General features: G+C 40.7%; 1 protein-coding gene across 3 annotated transcripts in view; it reads left to right on the top strand.

Annotated features, from left to right (window-relative positions):
- LOC139264385 (triple functional domain protein) overlaps nucleotides 1–20,423 on the top strand; it is a 760,938-nt gene that overhangs the window by 645,850 nt on the left and 94,665 nt on the right. For all 3 annotated transcript variants that reach the window (XM_070880754.1, XM_070880753.1, XM_070880752.1), the window contains 10 exons: nucleotides 4,522–4,817; nucleotides 8,305–8,475; nucleotides 9,847–9,942; nucleotides 10,851–11,005; nucleotides 11,967–12,033; nucleotides 13,274–13,377; nucleotides 15,885–15,954; nucleotides 16,507–16,596; nucleotides 18,848–18,940; nucleotides 19,345–19,395. In XM_070880754.1, coding sequence (XP_070736855.1) covers nucleotides 4,522–4,817; nucleotides 8,305–8,475; nucleotides 9,847–9,942; nucleotides 10,851–11,005; nucleotides 11,967–12,033; nucleotides 13,274–13,377; nucleotides 15,885–15,954; nucleotides 16,507–16,596; nucleotides 18,848–18,940; nucleotides 19,345–19,395 — 1,193 coding nt within the window. The remainder of the gene's footprint in view (nucleotides 1–4,521; nucleotides 4,818–8,304; nucleotides 8,476–9,846; nucleotides 9,943–10,850; nucleotides 11,006–11,966; nucleotides 12,034–13,273; nucleotides 13,378–15,884; nucleotides 15,955–16,506; nucleotides 16,597–18,847; nucleotides 18,941–19,344; nucleotides 19,396–20,423) is intronic.

Below are 20,423 nucleotides of genomic sequence, written 5' to 3'. Positions count from 1 at the left end.
CGGGATGTTGTCTGAGCCCACAGCCTTTGCTGTATCCAGTGTGCTCAGTCGTTTCTTGATATCATGTGGAGTGAATGGAATTGTCTGAAGACTGGCTTCTGTGATGGTGGAGACATCAGGAGGAGGCTGAGATGGGTCGCCCACTTCGCACTTCTCACTGAAGATGGTTGCAAACACTTCAGCCTTGTCTTTTGCACCTGCATACTGGGCTCCACCATCATTGAGGATGGGGATGTTTATGGAGCCTCCTCCTCCCGTTAATTGTTTAATTGTCCACCACCATTCACGACTGGATGTGGCAGGACTGCAGAGCTTTGATCTGATCCGTTATGAGTAAGGTTAGGCCCACTCATGTGCTTCATATATTATGAAAGACTGTGTTGACTTTGGCATATGATCAGTACTCTCAGCTTTATAACTCACTGACCAGTGTGGACTTTGTATGAACTGTGACTTCATCAGTAGGCTTGGGGACTGAATAACCAGATGTGAAAGGGAGGCGAAGGGGGATATATGGCTGTTGAGCTTCTTACTCTTGCCCTCCTTTCTGTTAAACAGAACCAGATGTATGTTGTTACTGAATCCTTTGACCTTTTGCTTCAGCCACAGTTGGGAGTCAGACCTGTGTTACAAATAAAATAGCATAGCCCTGATGCTGTCTTCCTGTATCGGTTACAAGATGAGGCACTAAATTATATAAAAGGGAAAAAAAAGTTTCATGGTCCATATGGAACGGGATCAGTGATTTGCAAGGGAATGCTATGAACTGCTTATACATGATTTAGTGTCCAATGTTGGACGTTGGAACATTTCGAGCAAACAATGAGAAAGAAGCTTATAAATTATCACTTTTAAATATTTACATTTTGGAGCTAAACAAGTTTTTGGACTTGGAGATTTTCAGGGTTAGTTTGAAACCAGAAAGACTGGTTATTTTTTTCGACTTTTGAATCTTGATTAAAAAATGCTGATATCATGGTAGAATTATTCTCCAAATCAAATTTGCTACTTCTGCAGCTATATAACTTTGATTTTTTTTAAATTGTGCATCTTTCACTGATTATGCTAATTATTCTTATTTGACAAAATGGTATGATCTTGCAGTTACGACAAAGCAGATAGTTGTATGTGTCACATGTTAGCGGATGTTGTTAAAGGTTCTCTCTTCTCCGGTATTGTTACACTTTCCTTCAAATCTGCCAGCATCCCCCCCTTTCCTCAAAAAAAACAATCCTTGACCCTTCCATCCTTGCAAACTGTCGCCCCATCTCAACCTCCCTTTCCTCTCCAAAGTTCTTGAATGTGTTGTCGCCTTCCAAATCTGTGCCCATCTTTCCCAGAACTCTTGTTTGAATCCCTCCGATCCGGCTTCCGCCCTGCCACAATACTGAAACTGCTATTAACAGGGTCACAATTGACATCCTAATTAACTGCAACAAAGGGCTTTTAGGGCGGATGTGCCACCCAGGCACACACAACTTCCCGCAGGGGAAAGCTGTTAGTGGCACCGACCAGCGGCGGCAGCACTCCCGTGGGGAAATTTCCCACTGGGGTATGTAAGGGGGTTGTTGGCGCGTGCCCGAAGGGGCGGCGCGGAAATCTGTTGGCGCCGCTCCCGGCCCTGGGGCAATTTCGGATGGGTCGACCCATCTGTCTACCCCCGGTCGCTGAGGCCTATCTGCTCCATTGCTGCATTTTAGAGGCGGTAATGGAGCTGAAGGAGGGGGGAAATTTCAGCCCCACAGTGTACTGTATACATTTCTGGTCTCCATATTACAAAAATGATGTAATAGCATTGGTGAATGTGAAAAGAAGATTATCAAGGATGATGCCACAACTGAGAGGGTACAACTACAGGTTGTACCTTGTTAGTCTGGAAACATCCCTGGTCTGGCATCAGTCCCGGTGTGGGTGGCGTTCATTGGAAAAAAAACAAATCTTGACAGCCTTGCCCTAGCCAACTGGAGGTTTTACACACTGGCTGATGCTGTGGTTTGACACGTGCTTCTCACTGCCGAGACCACCTCTCCTTGCCTGATTGGCAGCGGGCACGCATGCTCTGAAAGCTGCAGCACCGGGCTGAACCGACATTTTCCCTTCCCCACCCCTGTCTCGGGGGGGTTGTTGTGTGTGTGTGTGTCTCGGTGAGAGGAGGCTGCCACTTCCACCAGTCAGGCTCTGCTCGCGGTTTACACACGGACTGGCTCCGGGAGTAGGATCATGGGTAAGGGTTGGCATCTCTCCTTGACTTTATCCTCCACTTTATCTCCGATCTCTAGTTTTTTTTGTGTGTATGTATGTGATATTTTAAGGTGTTTTGGTATTCATTGAGGTAAGCGGGCCGGACAAGGAAAGCGAAGGGAAGGGAAGCTGGCTGACTGAGGCGCCGAAGCTGGGCCTGAGGATTTTTTTTAAACTGAGTGACTAAATGCTGCGCAGTAGGCTTCTGCTCAGCGCATGCACAGAACACAGCTTTGTCACCAGTTGACCTCCTGTGGTTTGGAAAATTCTCTGGTCCCAAGGCTGCTGGACCAGGGAGGTCCAACCTATATCAGGAAAGACTAAACAGGCTCAGGCTCTTTTCTGTAGAAAAGAGAAGACGGGTGACCTGATAGAGGTCTTTAAAATTATGAAGGTGTTCGACAGGGTAGACATAGAGAAGATGTTTCCGCGAGGCTGAGCTCAAAACTAGGGCCTATAAAAATAAGACTGCCATTAATAAATACAAGAAGGAATTCAGAAGAACCTTCTTCACACAGAGTGGTGGGAATGTGGAACTCGCTACCACATGGAGGCAAATAGCATAGATGTATTTAAGGGACAAGAGAGAGAAGAATTTGTATGTTCCAACTACTCACTTATACACTAACTCATGAAAGAGGATGCGTTAAGCCCTCTGTTTTCCCATCTTTGAATGTACACGGGAACATGAAAGTTGATCACCCAATTGCTTGTGTCAGTTTACAGAGGTTTTCTGTCTTGCGGCTGTTGAAGTAATCTCAGATTGGTGTACTGTGTAGCGTAGGTGGTCTAAACAGTCCATAGGAAAAATGTGTGCACGCAGGTGAGAATAATGGTCTAGAATTTGCAGTACTAATAACAGCAAGGCTGTCAACGCTTGCTGTTATTACTGTGTAAAACTCTCAGCAACTTCTGCCGTCCACACATGCACAGATAAACATGGAATCTGGAAAATGCTGTCAGTGATACCATGCTCCTCCACAGGATGCACTGTTGCAGTCTTTGCAGATTGAATGATTTAGACGTCGCTTATGTATCACTTTATATTCCCTGCTTTTTACTTCCTGCTTTGCTGTCTGAAAATTCTTCAATCTGATTGGTTGATCAGCTTGCCTGCTGCATGCCCTGTTGCTGGATGCCGTAGATCCCCTATAGAAAGCACCAAATTCAAACTGACATCGGAAAAGTGGAAGTCTACGCTCTAGTGCCCACTAAATCATTGTGGCCAACTTTCTTTGAAGCGAACACCATTCCTTTACCGCTGACCAATGTTTTTTCCAGCAAGAATAAGCAATGGCCAAGTGTTAAATGCTGGGATTGTTCTCCTTAAAGCAGAAGGCGTTCAAGGGAGATTTAATAGAGGTGTTCAAAATTATGAAGGGTTTTGATAGAGTAAATAAGGAGAAACTGTTTCCAGTGGCAGGAGGGGCAATAACCAGATGACACAGATTTAAAATAATTGGCAAAAAAAAACAGAGATGAAGAGACATTTTTTATGCAGTGTGTTATGATGATCTGGAATGGGGTATAGAGAAAGAGCAGGGGAGTGTGACTAATTGGATAGCTCTTTCAAAGAACCGGCACAAGCATGATGGGCCGAATGGCATCCTTCTGTGCTATATGATTCTATGATTCTAACTGTCAAGTACACCATGTTCGAAGAAATTATAAGCAGTAGCTGCCACTACTGTGAGCATTTCTAGGATATTGGGTAAACAGCAACTTAGATGAAGGTGTGCAATATAGGATATTTTCATGAACTGGCAAAGAATTTTTTTGTTCAACGAAAAAGTATATGTAAAGATTTAGATCCAATTGTCTATGTTTTAACCCATTTATTCCCAGAATGCACCACACAACACAAAAAAGGCGAGAACGCGAAAAGGTCATTCAACCCAAGTCCCTCCCTATGGTACCCGAGCACTATCATCTTAGCATCCAACGTAATGAACTTCCGCTCAAATCTAGTCTATCAACGGAAGTGCTGAGTGCAGACTTGTTACTTCCTATAGGAAAGGGGAAATTGTAAAGTGAGTCAGTTAAATGACTTATGGGAGATGACTGTGGTTGTCAACACTTTAAAAAAAAGAAATGAAGCAGATGGAATCTAAAGTAGGATTGTACAATATTTGAATAGTTTGCATTTGTGAATATTGTGTACTTACTGTTTATTGTAGTTCATTGACAACTGTTCTGTCTGAAGAAAATGGCTTTCCAAAATAAATCTAATACTTTGTCACTTATGAATCCAGTGTTATCTTTATTGTGTGTGCTCTACAGATTCGCTTTCAGTGTCCAGCAATGATGCAAGTCCTCCTGCCTCAGTGACCTCACTTCAACCCCACTCTGTGAGTACAACGCAGAGCTCCCCAGGCCCAAAGCGCCCTGGTAACACACTACGGAAATGGCTCACCAGCCCTGTAAGGCGTCTCAGCAGTGGAAAAGCAGATGGTCATGTGAAGAAACTGGCTCACAAACATAAAAAGAGCAGGGATGTCCGGAAAAGTGCCGATACTGGAGCTCAGAAAGACTCTGATGAGAGTGCTGCTACACCTCAGGAAGAAACTGTAGATGAGGTGAGTAACAGATAACTTAAAAATCTGGTTGAAACTTTGCCCAATTTAAGCAGGCTAAATTGCGACATGATTTAAAAACGCAGAAAGTCAAAAAGGCATTGCATTTTTCTTTCTAAAACCTATAAAACAGGTTTCATCTGGCCAGAATTTAAACACAAACATTATAAAGTTAATTACATAATTTTAAACTATCTAAATATATCATATTTCTCAGTTTATTTTGATAATTGGTGATTTTGTGATATTTTTATGCACTAATAACAACAACCCCTGATGCTTTAACAGAAACATCCCACTCTGTTGAATATCTTTCAAATTGCAAAGCAGTATTTAGGTGATGCCAAGCTTGAATTTTAAAAGCATAAGGATTGTAGAAGGTAGGAAAGAATGGTGGCATAAAAAGTTCCACAGTTTTAGAATTATAGAAAAGAATGAGTTAAAATAGGAGACTATGATGAGCCATAATTTCAACATTATGGGATGCCAAGAAGAGAACGAGTGCATAGGATGGCATCTTTGCAGCTTTGAAGAGACAAAATGTAAAAGTTCAGAGGAGCACTAAACATAATATTATTGATAAAATACAAAATGGCAGGTATTACCTATCATACAACAAGCTTTTTGTGTGTATCCTATCTAGAAGTGCAAGTAAGATGTTAAAAGAGCCTTTCAGATATAGGAGCAGTATTCAAGTCTTGGACAGACTTGGAATTCATAGACAGTTATGAGTTAAAGGAAAATTAAGTGGGATGAAATGGAAACCATGCTTCTTTAAGGATAACTAACAATGGAAGAAATGTGGGTATTCCATGTGAGATTGGTGAGAAAGAGTGTCAATAGATAAAGAAGCACCAACAATAGAACCATCAAAGGTAAGAGGTGATAGCTGTTGGTCAGCTGCTGAGCGACAAGTATTTATTGCCCAATGGAAGAGCTTGGTTGAGGTCTCAATATAGTGATTCAATCTTCTACTGCCAGAAGAACTAGCGATTGTGATCACTGAGTTTGTGCAATCTGAAGGAAGTTGATGAATGTAGAGTGGAATTGTGTTGAATGATGAATAAAGGAGGTTACTAAAAGGACAGAGACTCCTGAGTTAATGGTAAAACATGTTGAAGGATGAGCCACCATCTAAAACTTTGGAAAGAAACTAAATGGTCATGAACGTAGGTTTGATGAACTGCTTATGATTACTTGTTTGGAAGTGCCTGTAAAAAGATTTGAAGATGTCCAATGACCAAAACTGTTCAGGAGCAGAGTTCCAGAAACATACAGGGCTAAAAATTCAGGTGAGTTCCGTTTGGGGGCAGTAACAGTCAAGAGGCGCAAGACTTTCCACCAGGCGCAGAAGTCTCGCCTCTTGGAAGAAATTTGGATTACTGCCCCCGAAAGGATCAAGCACTCCACTTCGTTTCTGGGGCGGACGACCCGGGAGCAGCGCGCACAGCTCAGCAGTGCTACGCTTTGGGCTGCATAGCGCTGCCGCGTAGGAGGGGCTCTTCCCTGAATTAAAGGTAAGGGCCTAAGCTGCATACTCTGCAGGAAAAGAGGGTTCTACCTGGACTATCGGGGGTGCCATGCCAACAGCTTGGCACGCAAACAGTGCCGGTCTGACCGATCGTGGCACAGATCCCAAAGCGGCAACAGGGTGCACAAGAAAACCAGCCTTTCTTTAGGAACATCAGCCAACCTCCCCTTTAACTTTCGCCCCACTAGCGGCTGGCTGCCCGGTACACACAAAACTGTCGCTGTCATCGCCTGGCGCAGCTTTAGGGGGCGATATCCAATTTAGGGTCCGGGGCACTGCGTACGGTGATGACAGCGACAGCTTTACGGGATGCGTTCCGTTTGGGGCAGTAAACAACCGCCAAATTTTGCTGCCGTCGTTAGCAGCGCCACGCCCAGTCGCAAAGTCGTTTGCGCACAACTGATCCGAATTTCTCCCCCATAATGTGGACAATAAAATTACCACCAGAACAACCTTGCTGAAAATCTTACCAACGATCAGAACTTTCAAAGTGATGGTTAATTTGACAGTTAACAACAAATTCCGTAAGTTTAATAAAGTACTGGTATATCAGCAATAGAGCAGTAATTAGAAGTATCAGTGGGTTCACCTTTCTTAGGGATAGAGTGAACCCTAGAAGATTTCCAAGAAGGAAAGGTAGACTAGCAATAATAAACAGCATAGGACTGGCATTAGCTTGGAGACAAAATCTTGTGGGCAGTGGGAGAGATATCTTCATAACCATATGTTTTATAGGAGTCTAAAGAGCAGAGGATCAAACAGACCTGTTAGTAATTAAACTGCAAGAATGTGTTAACCAAGATTATCAAATTTAGAGTTGGAGGAGAAAAATTAGCTAAAAAGATCTGTATTCACTTCAGAAGATAAAAAGATAAGACAGAAATGATCAATTTTAAAATACAGCAGAATCCAGACACGCAATTCCATAGTGGAATCTAGGTTAATAAAATTGACAAAAAATTCCAAATCTCACCAATAAAATTAGAAACTGCCTGCACCTGCAGAACCGAGCTCTACACTATGGGGTAGAATTTGGTCAGTACAGATTTCTGGCGCACTCACCAGAGGTGCGCCGCTTTTGTCCACCTCAAAGTGCTCCAAAAATCTTCGGGCCGAGCTTCGCCGCTTCCCAGCCTCTCCTCGATGGTGGCCACTGGATTTGGGGGCGGAGCCAGATCCTGGCGCTGAAAACAGCGCCGGGAACTCTGCACATGCCGCTAGAGTGCGCAGTAACTCCTCGTCCCCAGAATCTGAGAGTGTGCTGCAGGCTGTGTGGGAGGGGCTGAAGCGTGCCGCCCCTAGCCTTAGCCAAATGGTCTCCCTCATCGGCGGCCCGCTACCTTCCGGGTGTGTTTTGGTAGGACTTCTATTTTTTATTTGTTATTGATTGATTGATTGTTACTTTGGTCTTGATGCTTTAGGTGCAGGGTTCCTTCTATTTTTTATTAATTAATTGCTTATTACTTTTTGTGCTTTGTTTAGTACTTTGTAAGTCTTGGTGCTCGGTGTAGGTCCTCTCTGCTTCTTTGTATTTTTTATTTGTTATTGAATGCTTATTTTTGTGCTTTGTTTAGTGCTTGGTGCTTTAGAATGTACTTACCTGTGCTGATTTCTTAACTCTCCGCAAGGGTTTTCTGTGCGGGCCACAAGTGGCCACATACCCTGGCCTAAGTTAGTTTGGAGCAACTATTAGCTGTCCAAACTGGCTTAAATGGCCAAAACAGGTGTAGGTTGCTGGTAACGCCCCCTTTTGGAATGTGTAGAATGGGGATTTTTAAGATACTCCAGAAAAATCAAGTTGCTCCAAAAAAAATGGAGAAACTTCTGGCCAAATTTGGGCCCTATATAAGTACACGTGGCTTGAATATCTTTTTGCAGAACTGCTTTCATTATGCAGTACTTAACAACTAGTTTGCACTGGTGACCCAGGGTTTTACTTGTATTGATATTTTTTCACAGAGGGGCCGGAATGAAGGACTCAGTAGTGGTACACTGTCAAAATCCTCTTCTTCGGGAATGCAGAGCTGTGGGGAAGAGGAAGGTGAAGAGGGGGCAGATGCAGTGCCTCTTCCCCCTCCAATGGCAATTCAGCAACACAGTCTTCTCCAGCCTGATTCCCAGGATGATAAGGTAAGATAGGCATCACCATCACAGCCTACATATTTAATCAACAAAGGGCTAATTATAATATTTGTGAGGTACACCAGTCGGGCGTATCTTTCAAAAATCAAAGTTTCTGATCTAAATATTTAATTTTAAAGATTTTTTTCTTGATGTTTAATTCCCCATACAATTTAAAGTAAATTAAATCCCTGACGTATTGATCTTTAGCACCGTAAGTAAAACATAGAAAAATGTATTTTTTTCAACTATGTAAACAAATAATGAAAATCTGACCAGATCAAAATAAATTTCCCTTCAGTAACATAATTCTTACATTGCTGACCATACAATGCATACATAAATAGTGAATATTAGGTGTTAAGACTAACATTATACAATGAAAGAGAAATTATTTTCATTGTATTTAAAACTGAAGTTTAAATCAGCGGTTTTGACTTCCAGTGCTAGACATTTCCTAACTAATTAGCATACAGTCTGCTTATAACTTCACAGAAATTTGTAGTTACTGAAGAATATTTAGTTTGTCATGGCGTATCACATGAAGTCTGTTCATTATATGAAAAGATAACTTATATGCTATAACTAATTGCTTTGTTTTCTCTTTTTTTAAATGTACTCTTATCACAGCATTATGTTGATTTATGTTCTGTCTCTGTATTTTCTCAGTTTCCGTATCTTTCTATTTAAATCATTATGCTTCCCCAGTCTTGGCCCTTTTGTTCTTAAATTGCTTTTGTTGTTTCTATGCCATATTGGCCAAAATTTGTGTGAAGCTTGCTTTGTTGCAAGGTTCAACTTAACCATATCAATCTTTTTTTTTCAAAAAAAAAGAATTAATGTTGGAAGTTGTTTGTTGTGCTGAATGAACCTCCTGTGTCGCAAATACCTTTCCTTTTCTATTAAAAGTCATTATGTGGAAATCCAGTCTGTTGTGCACTTAATGGTACATGAAGCACATAAAAGCCATGTACTTATACTTTACTCTGATTGACTAAGTGTCCCTACCCAGAAATCCTTACTTTTGGTTCCCCAATATTCTACCAGCTACATGCAATTCCATGCAACTAGACATAAGTTGACGTCAGATTGCTTTTGAGGCCAGAGTTCTCCTAAATTCCTGCAGTCCTGGTCTGGAAACAAATCCATACATGCGAATGTACTTTGAGGATGCCTCAGAAATGGTGAGCCTTGTCCCCTTTAAAAAAAAAAGTAAAACTCAACAATTGTTTAATAAAATTTCTGGATACCCTTCATAAGCTATTAAATACAGTATTTTTGTAATGTTCTGTTTATTTTTTCTTTAGCTACTATCAGTGCAGGAGTTCCCAATAGTCACATTATTCTGTCAGTGAACATTCTCTATATCTTCTTTCTCAGACGTCCTCTCGTTTATCAGTGCGCCCCACAAGCTCAGAGACGCCCAGCGCAGCAGAGCTTGTTAGTGCTATTGAAGAACTTGTGAAAAGTAAAATGGTAAGAGATATTACCTCAAAACACTACCCATTTAATGTCACAAATGAAATTCAAGCAGACTCTCCCAAATATTTTTTACCACTCAATATTGTCTTTGAATGTTTAGTCCAACAGTGTATATGCCATTTCTTCATGTAAGTGGGTCCAAAAAAGTTGAGAATTAGCAATATGTGGTCTAAACCTTACTCTTTTACATTTATATTTTAGGGTTTTTGGTGCTCCTCATAGTGAAGATATCCATGCTGGGAAATGGAACACTTTCCAATGATTAGCACTCACACTAGCATTAAACCCACTGTCTGATTCAGCATAGCTTAATTCCAACCTCAGAAGAGCACCCTTTAATGTATTATCATGAATTTCGTATTTCCCATATTAGTTCTCCTTATGGCTATTCTGAGTCTGATTGCCAATTTTCACCAATTTCTGCCAAATTACAAGCAGTGCTGTGGTCCTTTGCCCACAAGATATGACAGAGGTGACTTTCATCTTATTTGTCAGGATTGGATTCAAACTCAGGTCTCAGTCATGAAAGGGCAATCAGTGTGATATCCCCCACTCCATCCAGTAACCAATGATTTATTGTCGCTGGGTAAAATGCTGGAAGTCCCTAGATAACAGTATTGTGGAGGTACTTTCACCACAGAGACTGCAACAGTTTAAGGAGAAGGCCCAACATCATCATCTGGAGGAAAATTGGAGATGGGCAATTTATGTCGGCTTTGCTAGTGCCCACATCCCAAATAATTATATTTTAAAATGTAACGTAAATATGGTGACAGGGCAATCTAATGGATGTTTGGAATTACGCTATTTTAATTTTTTTCTTTCATTATTTTCCCTTATGTTATAGCTATTAAAAATATTCAATGCTTTTTCCTCCTCTACTCATCCAAAAAAACATGCAGGCACTGGAGGATCGTCCAACGTCCCTATCTGTTGATCAGGCAGACAGCAGCAGTCCATCTTTCAACCCATCTGACAACTCTCTGCTGTGTACTTCCTCCTCCTCTCCCATTGATGAAATGGAAGAAAGGAAATCTAGTTCCTTAAAGAGGCGCCAGTAAGTCATCTTTGATTAACAAAATAGCATTTTTTCAATGATCTTGAATTGGGAAATTCATTTCAGAGGAATTAGTTTCAGACCATTATCCAATCAGAGATTTGGCAATTTTCTGTGTGTTTAATTGTAGATTGAGCCATAAATGTAGTTACTAGACAAGCTAAGATTTGTAACGTGGGCTACAATTGGAATTATTGCAGTCAGTATTTAGGGTAGAACAGAATTATTCCTTAATGAAAAATATATATATTTTAGTTTATAGCTTCCATATAACGTTATTAGGTGGGTTTAAAGGTATTTAAATATCGCCACATCCACATAAAATATAATCTAATTTTATAATCTTGGGGCTAAAATTGAACAGCTTAGCACCAGCTGTGAGGGGCGCTAAAGGGTGAACGCCTGCACGCAGCGATATCAGCGCCATTCATCAACTTGATTGGGGTTTAGCGGTGGCACTAATAATTAGCACCAGGGAATGTTGCGTCGGTGTGTAGCAGCACAGAAGCCAACTTTAATATTTTCGTCGGCCTTAACGCCTGGCGCTAATTTTGCCGGATAAAGTTGGCCTGCAGAGCTGTCCGGGGCGCTAATGAAAGGGATTAGTGAAGCAAGGTAAGTTTTAGTGATTTTACTTCATTTTATTTGCTATGGTTTAACTTCATTTGAGGTGCTTGATGTTTAAAATGAGATTTGTAATTTTTAAGAAACATTTATTTTGCAGCGATCCCGCTCTTATAGCGCTATGCTGCTGATTTTTTAGCGCCAGAGCTTAAGTAGCTCTACCGGCTTAGCGCCCAAAGAAAAGTGTGGAACACTCCACTCCACTCTTGGGGCACTAACAAACAATTTTGCAGCCGCCAGCGCTAAAAAATTTCCAGCATTAAAATTAGCGCCCAGGCGATATTAGCGCCTTAAGATCACAATTATTCAATTTTTCCCTCTTGGTCTTTTCTTCTAGCTATGTCTTACAGGAGTTGGTGGAAACTGAGCGCGATTATGTACGGGACCTGGGATGCGTGGTAGAGGTGAGTTAGTGTATGATTTGTAAGAAATTGCTAATTTTATGCATTTAGTCTGTACTTTATAACTAAAAAATCCTGATGTCCATATTTTGAAAAGCAACAGATGCCGTCATTATATAACATATTTAGCATGAGCTCTGTGGTGAAAATTTTAATTATCCAGGTGGAAAACATGCAGCACAACACTCCTGATGCATGCCAACTTGATCTTGAATGTATCCGCTTAAATAAACCGACCTTCCAAAGGCTTTGCTTCATACCAGTGAAGTATAACTACTTCTGGTGCAAGCTCACTTCTTGTCTATTTATATTTCATCATAAATTTGGACTACTTGCTTCAGGTAATAAACAGCAAACTGGACCATCTTTTCTTTTTCAATCAATGGAAAATATATTGCAGCTTGCCCTCATCCCAGTCATATGCAGCATGTTTGTGTGCTTCATCCTCACACCACTGCACAAAGAGTGCCGATAATGTATTGTCACCATCAGTGTAACAACAGCAATAGTAAATCACCAATTCAATTTATTGCTTGTACACAAATGCAATTGTGAATGCCACGACTGTTTTCCATGACAAATGTGTACAAGTTTATGCACTGGATTTTCGGGTCTTCTCCGCTCTGTTTTTCACCCTAGAGTGACGTCAATGGTGGCAGTGAGGTGTTTTGGCTGGACGGTCAGCCTTCAGCGCCCCGCAGTGATCCTCGGCTCCGGTTTAGCGGTGGCGCTGAGCTGCACCCAGTGTGCAACGCCCCTGTTTGCGAGACCGGCACGAGTTTTGATTCTTGCCCGACCCGTACGCACTGACCGCCTGGGAAATCAGGCAGTCAAACAATTCCGACAGCGAAGAGAATTAACTCCTAAGTGATTGTTTTTTTTAAATTTTGTGGTTTGTGTTATGGTGGCATGGGGAATGTTTTGGGAATGTTTTTGTGTTTTTTGTTTAGTTTTCCCCCCTCCCCCCCAAGCATCACTCTGAGCACTCCCGGCCCTGCTCTTTAGCTCAGAAGTTTCCCATCCTAACGTCCTGCACAACGCCTCCTTCGCGCTGCGCCCCCTGACTCAGGGCCCAGCTGCCCAAACTTATGTACTGAGGTGCAAATTATTCCAGGACACTAACTTTCCCGCCCCGCCGCCAGTATTGCCCCAAAAACATCAAGGCCGGCAATCCAGCCCAATTTCAAGGCAGAAGTTTAATAGAACAAAGAGTGTTTATTCAGCCCACTCTTTCTCTCTTCAGGGCTACATAACAGTGATGAAGGAAGACGGTGTCCCTGATGATATGAAGGGAAAAGATAAAATTGTGTTTGGTAACATACATCAGATCTACGACTGGCACAGAGAGTATGTAAACTTATTTATTTTCATTGCTTTGTGCTTATTAGAGTGTGGTGTTGGGGGGAAAAAAATATTCTTTATTAACTTTGCATCACAAATCTGCGTCAAACATTTCTAGGTCAGGTCATGGCGCAAGTCAGTCAGTGCAGAATTTCTATTCGTTAACCATGCATAACCTTATTCACATCTAATACTAGCAGTCGCTACTGTACCAAAATATCAGATTTTGTTGTTCACCAACACTTCAGACTTTAGGCGATTCTTCTCTCAGATAAGTTTGTTGAGCAGCCAATTCAAGGTACATTGGGAAGCTTTGGAAGTTTCGCACCACTTCATGTGTGGCGTAACATCCTGCTTTCCAAATCACGGAAAGAATCTTTTGTGCCAAAGGAAGCATTATATTCAAATTCAGACAAGAAGTACAGTCAAGATTCAGAAAGGAAGTAGGCTTGGCTGCTTTCTCTTCCAGTATTACTGCTGGCAAGCTTGATGTTAGAGGACTACATCAGACCATCTACAGACAAGTGGGACCTCATTTCATAGGATGACTGTACTCCCCTCAATATCATGACAACTGATGCCAGCAAAACATCACGACCTTGGCCACTCAATCATGTCACATAACACTGAATGTCACAGTGAATGTCCTTAATAAGGATATGGTTCACCTATAAAAGATAACTTTCCATCAAGAGACTTAAATCTTCAAGCAGGAAGGTTACCTAAAAAGAGATCTTAAGGCAGCTTACAGTGCAGAAGGAGGCCAATCGGCATATCATGTCTTTGTCAGCTCTTTGCTGAAGCAATCCGAAACAAATCTCACTGACCCACTCTCTCCCTATAGCCCTCCATCTTCCTCTGCTTCAAATACTTATCCCTTCTCCATCGTCTCTGCCTTATGGCAAAGCATTTCATGCTCCAACAATTCTCTGTGTGAAGAAATTTCATGTAAGCTCTCTCCTCACTTTCTGTGTGACAATTTTAAATTGATAATCTCTTATTACTGCTTCCACAATTAGAGGAAATAATCTTTCTTCAGAGATTTCAGGTAGCTAGTCGTAGGAGTCAGGACAGTCAAGTTGTGGAATTAATGGTTCCATAGTCTCCTGGAAAGGGCTTTCTCTTCACTTCTTTTCTTACCCAGTCCCAAGCAAAAGATTACACCAGTCATCTTAGTAGTTCCTTTCTGGCTGAGGAAACTTGGTTCTTGGACCTTCTTATCTGAGAACTGCTTAGCCTTCTGATGTCTTACAGATTGGATCTATTGTCATAGGCCATTGGTGGCCGTGCCTTCAACTGCTCAGGCCCTATGTTCTTGAATTCCCTCCCTAAACCTCTCCCCCTCGCTACATCTCTCTCCTCCTTCATGAAGCTCCTTAAAACCTACTTCTTTGACCAAGCTTTGGATCACCTATCCTAATATTTCTTTAGGTGGCTTGGTGTCATACTTTGATTGATAATCACTCCTGTGAAGTGCCTTAGGACATTTTACTATGTTAAAACTGCCAGATTAATGTAAGTTGTTGTTGTAGATACAACCCCAATATGGTACAGTCCTCCCAAGAGCTTCTGTTTCGCTTGGCTCTTGAGAAAGCTCGCTTAGCCAAGCAAGATTTCCTTCATTCAAGTGCAAAATGATTAATATTAAAAACGAACAAACATTTTCCACCTGCATTCTACTAGCATAGTAGTGTTTTAGCAAAAGGCATTTTGGGCCAGATTTTGCTGTAGCAGGGCATCTAACAACGGGTGTTGTTATTTAGATTTGCCCCTGCACCCTTCAGCTCAAAACGTTTAGCCCAATAAGTTGTTGAAAGTGCAAGTTAATAATGGGGCAGCGAGGAAAACTGGGCATCTAAGACCTGAGTGAACAGGACAACCAAATGTGTAGCTCCTTAAACAATCAGATTGAAGGATTGTGAAATTAACAAGGCAAAGACTGAGAAGGAAATTAAATTAGAGTGAGTGAATTCAATGTCAAATCGGGCACAGAAAGAGAAATAGAGGGGGAAAGAAAGACTTGATTAAGAGAGAGATAAGAGACAGAAAGGAAAAGTGAAAAAAAATACTTTTAAATTTGTCATTTTTGAAATCTCTCATCAACAATTAATACCTGAAGGAATGCGACTCCACAGTTGTAATAGTTAATTTTCAGTACCAGAGAGGTTGATTGGCAGGAATTAATTATCACGTTGTAAAAGGATACTTGACGCTTGAACCTCACCTTTCTGTGGTGAGTTTAGTTTGTATCTACCACGCAAATGCAGCAACTACATGGCATTCAATACACTTCGATGGTAAGGCCGTTTTTGCAAAGCTAACAGCGGAGCAGCGCAACTCGGACTACAACTTTTTGATATTTACATTTAACCACGCATCTGTTCTCCGCCTCAAGTTGCTGTGCCATTTATGCTTAAATAACAGTGAGCACCATTAGCCTTACGGTTAATTTGACAGCAAAATCTTGCCTATTGTGTAATTCATTTTTTGTTCTTTTCTTTGTTGATTCTTAGCTTCTTTCTTGGCGAGCTGGAGAAGTGCCTCGAGGATCCTGATAAGCTAGCTTCCCTCTTTGTCAAACATGTAAGCTGCAATTTTTGCAAAAAAAGAAATTCCTCCTTCCCATCCTTCCCTTTTTAAACAAAGAATAGTTAAAAAGCAGAGATTTTATATTGCCACAGTAACTACAGAAAAACGATTTCAGCCTTCCAGATTTGGATGCTTTTTACAATCGTACAGCACAATTTAATTCAGTCTGATTGATGCCACAAAGTCAGGCCATTATTACAGCAAAGTACTCATTACTAACAGACCAAAATGTTCAGTGTACTCTTGACATTCAATGATAGATTTACCTGTTGATTTTTCTTTAACAAGGCATAATTGTAGCTTCATTCTTTTAATAGTTTCTCACATCTTGATATATGTAGCAGGGCAAGCATGGTAATGCCAGCCAGCAGGGTTTTCTGGGAAATTCAATTCAAGCCATAATGACAGCAGGCAATCTAAACTGAAGGTGTTTCCTCCAATTAGGATAGCTAAGGAAAGAGTAAGTTTAGCTATTTATTAAAAAATGTACTTTTTCTTTAATGTTGTTACTTACAACTTTTTCTATTTCTCCCATCTACAACAAAGGAGAGAAGACTACATATGTATATAGTTTACTGTCAAAATAAGCCCAAATCTGAGTACATTGTGTCTGAATATATTGATACCTATTTTGAGGTGAGAATTTTGGAAATATTTTGTTTTAAGTAAAGATTATAGATGTGAGATTTGATACTTACATTTGATATTGCCAGAACTTGAACAAGCTCAGATTTAATATAATGCTTTTATGTGAAATATTCTCTATTCTGTGTTTTTCTGTTATGAAATATTGTGGTTTGTATATTGAGACAAAATCAGCACTTTTCATTGCTTTGAGAATATGAAGTCCCCTGTTTTCTTCCCACTTACCCTTTCCTCCCCAGGCTAGACCACTGTGGTTTTCTTTCCAGCTACTTCCAATGCGGCTCTGAGCAACTAAGAGGTGCTTGAGCAGCCTCAGATTGATTGTCCTTCAGACATTTCCTTTTCACAGCAGCATAACTGAGATGAAACATAGCAACATAGAAAATAGGAGCAGGAGTAGGCCATTCGGCCCTTCGAGCCTGCACCACCATTCAATAAGATCATGGCTGATCATTCACCTCAGTACCCCTTTCCTGCTTTCTCTCCATACCCCTTGATCCTTTTAGCTGTAAGGGCCATATCTAATTCCCTCTTGAATATATCCAATGAACTGGCATCAACAACTCTCTGCGGTAGAGAATTCCACAGGTTAACAACTCTCTGAGTGAAGAAGTTTCTCCTCATCTCTGTCCTAAATGGCCTACTCCTTATCCTAAGACTATGTCCCCTGATTCTGGACTTCCCCAACATCGGGAACATTCTTCCCGCATTTAACCTGTCCAGTCCCGTCATAATCTTACATGTTTCTATGAGATCTCCTCTCATCCTTCTAAACTCCAGTGTATAAAGGCCCAGTTGATCCAGTCTCTCCTCATATGTCAGTCCTGCCATCCCGGGAATCAGTCTGGTGAACCTTCGCTGCACTCCCTCAATAGCAAGAACGTCCTTCCTCAGATTAGGAGACCAAAACTGAACACAATATTCCAGGTGAGGCCTCACCAAGGCCCTGTACAAGTGCAGTAAGAGCTCCCTGCTCCTATACTCAAAACCCCTAGCTATGAAGGCCAACATACCATTTGCTTTCTTCACCGCTTGCTGTACCTGCATTCCAACTTTCAATGAATGATGAACCATGACACCCAGGTCTCGTTGCACCTCCCCTTTTCCTAATCTGCCACCATTCAGATAATCTGCCTTCGTGTTTTTGCCCCCAAAGTGGATAACCTCACATTTATCCACATTATACTGCATCTGCCATGCATTTGCCCACTCACCTAACCTGTCCAATTCACCCTGCACTCTCTTAGCATCCTCCTCACAGCTCACATCACCACCCAGTTTAGTGTCATCTGCAAACTTGGAGATATTACACTCAATTCCTTCATATAAATCATTACTGTATATTGTAAAGATCTGGGGGTCCCAGCACTGAGCCCTGCGGCACCCCACTAGTCACTGCCTGCCATTCTGAAAAGGACCCGTTTATCCCGACTCTCTGCTTCCTGTCTGCCAACCAGTTCTCTATCCATGTCAGTACATTACCTCTAATACCATGTGCTTTGATTTTGCACACCAATCTCTTGTGTGAGACCTTGTCAAAAGCCTTTTGAAAGTCCAAATACACCACATCCACTGGTTCTCCCCGGTCCACTCTACTAGTTACATCCTCAAAAAAATTCCAGAAGATTTGTTAAGCATGATTTCCCTTTCATAAATCCATGCTGACTTGGACCGATCCTGTCACTGCTTTCCAAATGTGCTGCTATTTCATTTTTAATAATTGATTCCAACATTTTCCCTATTACTGATAGTAGGCTAACCGGTCTATAATTACCCGTTTTCTCTTTCCCTCCTTTTTTAAAAAGTGGGGTTACATTAGCTACCCTTCAGTCCATAGGAACTGATCCAGAGTCGATAGACTGTTGGAAAATGATCACCAATGCATCCACTATTTCTATGGCCACTTCCTTAAGTGAGGAACTCACCAGCAAGGGTGTCCAGCTTGTGCCCGATCTGTTGGCATTCTAAAATGCAGGAGATACTTTATATTATAATTCAAGGCAATGATAATATTTGCAAAAAGCTGCAAGTCTTGAATCTGTGGCATTTTTATGATTGTGTTTGCTCTACTGTACATCTGCAGTTATGTTTAAGACTCTAAAGATAATCATCCAGTATGTGTGGTACTTAATATAATGCAACTGAGATGAAGAAAAATAGAATCTGAGTAACAAAAGAAGCATCTTTATTACACCTGCATAAAAAATCAGATTTCAATCATATTTTAAAATTTGATCTTAAGGACCTAAAACAGCGACTTGGTCATCGACTGCAACTTACAGACCTGCTAATAAAACCAGTGCAACGGATAATGAAATACCAGCTCCTGCTAAAGGTACGTGCTTCATGGGAAGCCTGCAATTGAACATACAATGCATTCTATATTACATCTGTTTCAGTAGTTATTCTAGGATTTGATTCTACAATCTAAATTACATTATGACGACTTTAAGACTTTTCATATTTATAATATTAGCCAAAAGATTTTGTGAACAGTCCACTGATATAATTGTAGAAATCCTCTGATATTAAAATGCATTAAGGAAATTCTGAATATATTTAAATAATTGTTTGACAATGAAAATGACAAATAAGCTATGCAATGTTGAGGGGAAAGCAGTTGGTATAATGTTAGAAAATTTCTTCTTGAACTTCAACAATATGGGGATAATTATTTGAGACTAGGTTTCTGGATTAGCAGAGACACATTGACTAATTATGTTTCTTTTCTGTGTGCAGGACTTCCTTAAATTCTCCAGGAAGGCTGCCGTAGACACAACAGAGCTGGAGGTATTGTTTTATCACACCAGTAGCAAAATTGATAATTAGCATGTAATGGAAAAATTATCAATATATAATCTCAAACTACATAGCATCGTTAAATTGAATAAACTATTTTACCCATAGGACAATATGTAAATCTATACATATCGCAAAAACGTACATTTATATTGCACCTTTAACATAGAAAAACTTTTCGAGGCGCTTCACAGAGGTGTAATCAAAAAAAAAAAAGTTTTGTTGCTGCAAATTGCTGCCTCTTACATCTGTCACATTTTTAAGAGACATACAAGTGCACTTTGCCTATGGATATGACTGCTTGTATTTGTGCAGTCAGAGTTGACTACAGATATTTTGGATGGTTAGTCCACAGCCTACCTGCATCATGAAAGCCCAATTTTATTAATTGTATTTTTTATGGGAAATGTATTATTTTACATACTGATGCCTTAGCTTGTTAGTATCTCTATGATGAATGGACGTATTCATTCAGTACGTGGCTTTGTAAGTAAATTTCACAAGATTTTCTAGTTTGCTCACTAAACACGAGCAAGTAGCATACTGTTCATATTACTTTAGAGTAGGGTATGTGTACATTTTTTCCCTCTCGATTGTGCATACTTGGCTAAATGCACAGACAATTGAAAGCTAAATCTTAAACATACTGAGCAGAGACTAAACATGACATAAGCAGTATGGTTAGTTTAGAAGTCAGTATAATATAGATGCCGGCTTTTTACAAAGGGTATAATTAATTTGGCGTGGCATGCTTTTTGCCTATTTTGCAGCAAAAGACTATACTTGTACAAGGTAATAAAGAACTAATATTGCTGCTGTGTTCCATGAAGTGATAGGACTAAGTTTTGCAATATCATTTGAGTTCTCTGGGGAAAGACATGGTCCTTGATTTTAATCCCCTTGCCCGGCGAGAATGGTACATGGGAGAGGTTAATATTTGGCTGAGTCCATTTACTGGTTTGAGGTTGCTCCATTCCCGTCAGGCGCCATTTAATCTTCGCCGACTTACAATGCAGCCG

Source organism: Pristiophorus japonicus, chromosome 5, assembly GCF_044704955.1.
Source record: "Pristiophorus japonicus isolate sPriJap1 chromosome 5, sPriJap1.hap1, whole genome shotgun sequence".
NCBI classification, from domain to species: domain Eukaryota; kingdom Metazoa; phylum Chordata; class Chondrichthyes; family Pristiophoridae; genus Pristiophorus; species Pristiophorus japonicus.
The sequence above is the reverse complement of the archived record's forward strand: the minus strand, read 5'-3'. Positions and strand labels throughout refer to the sequence as shown.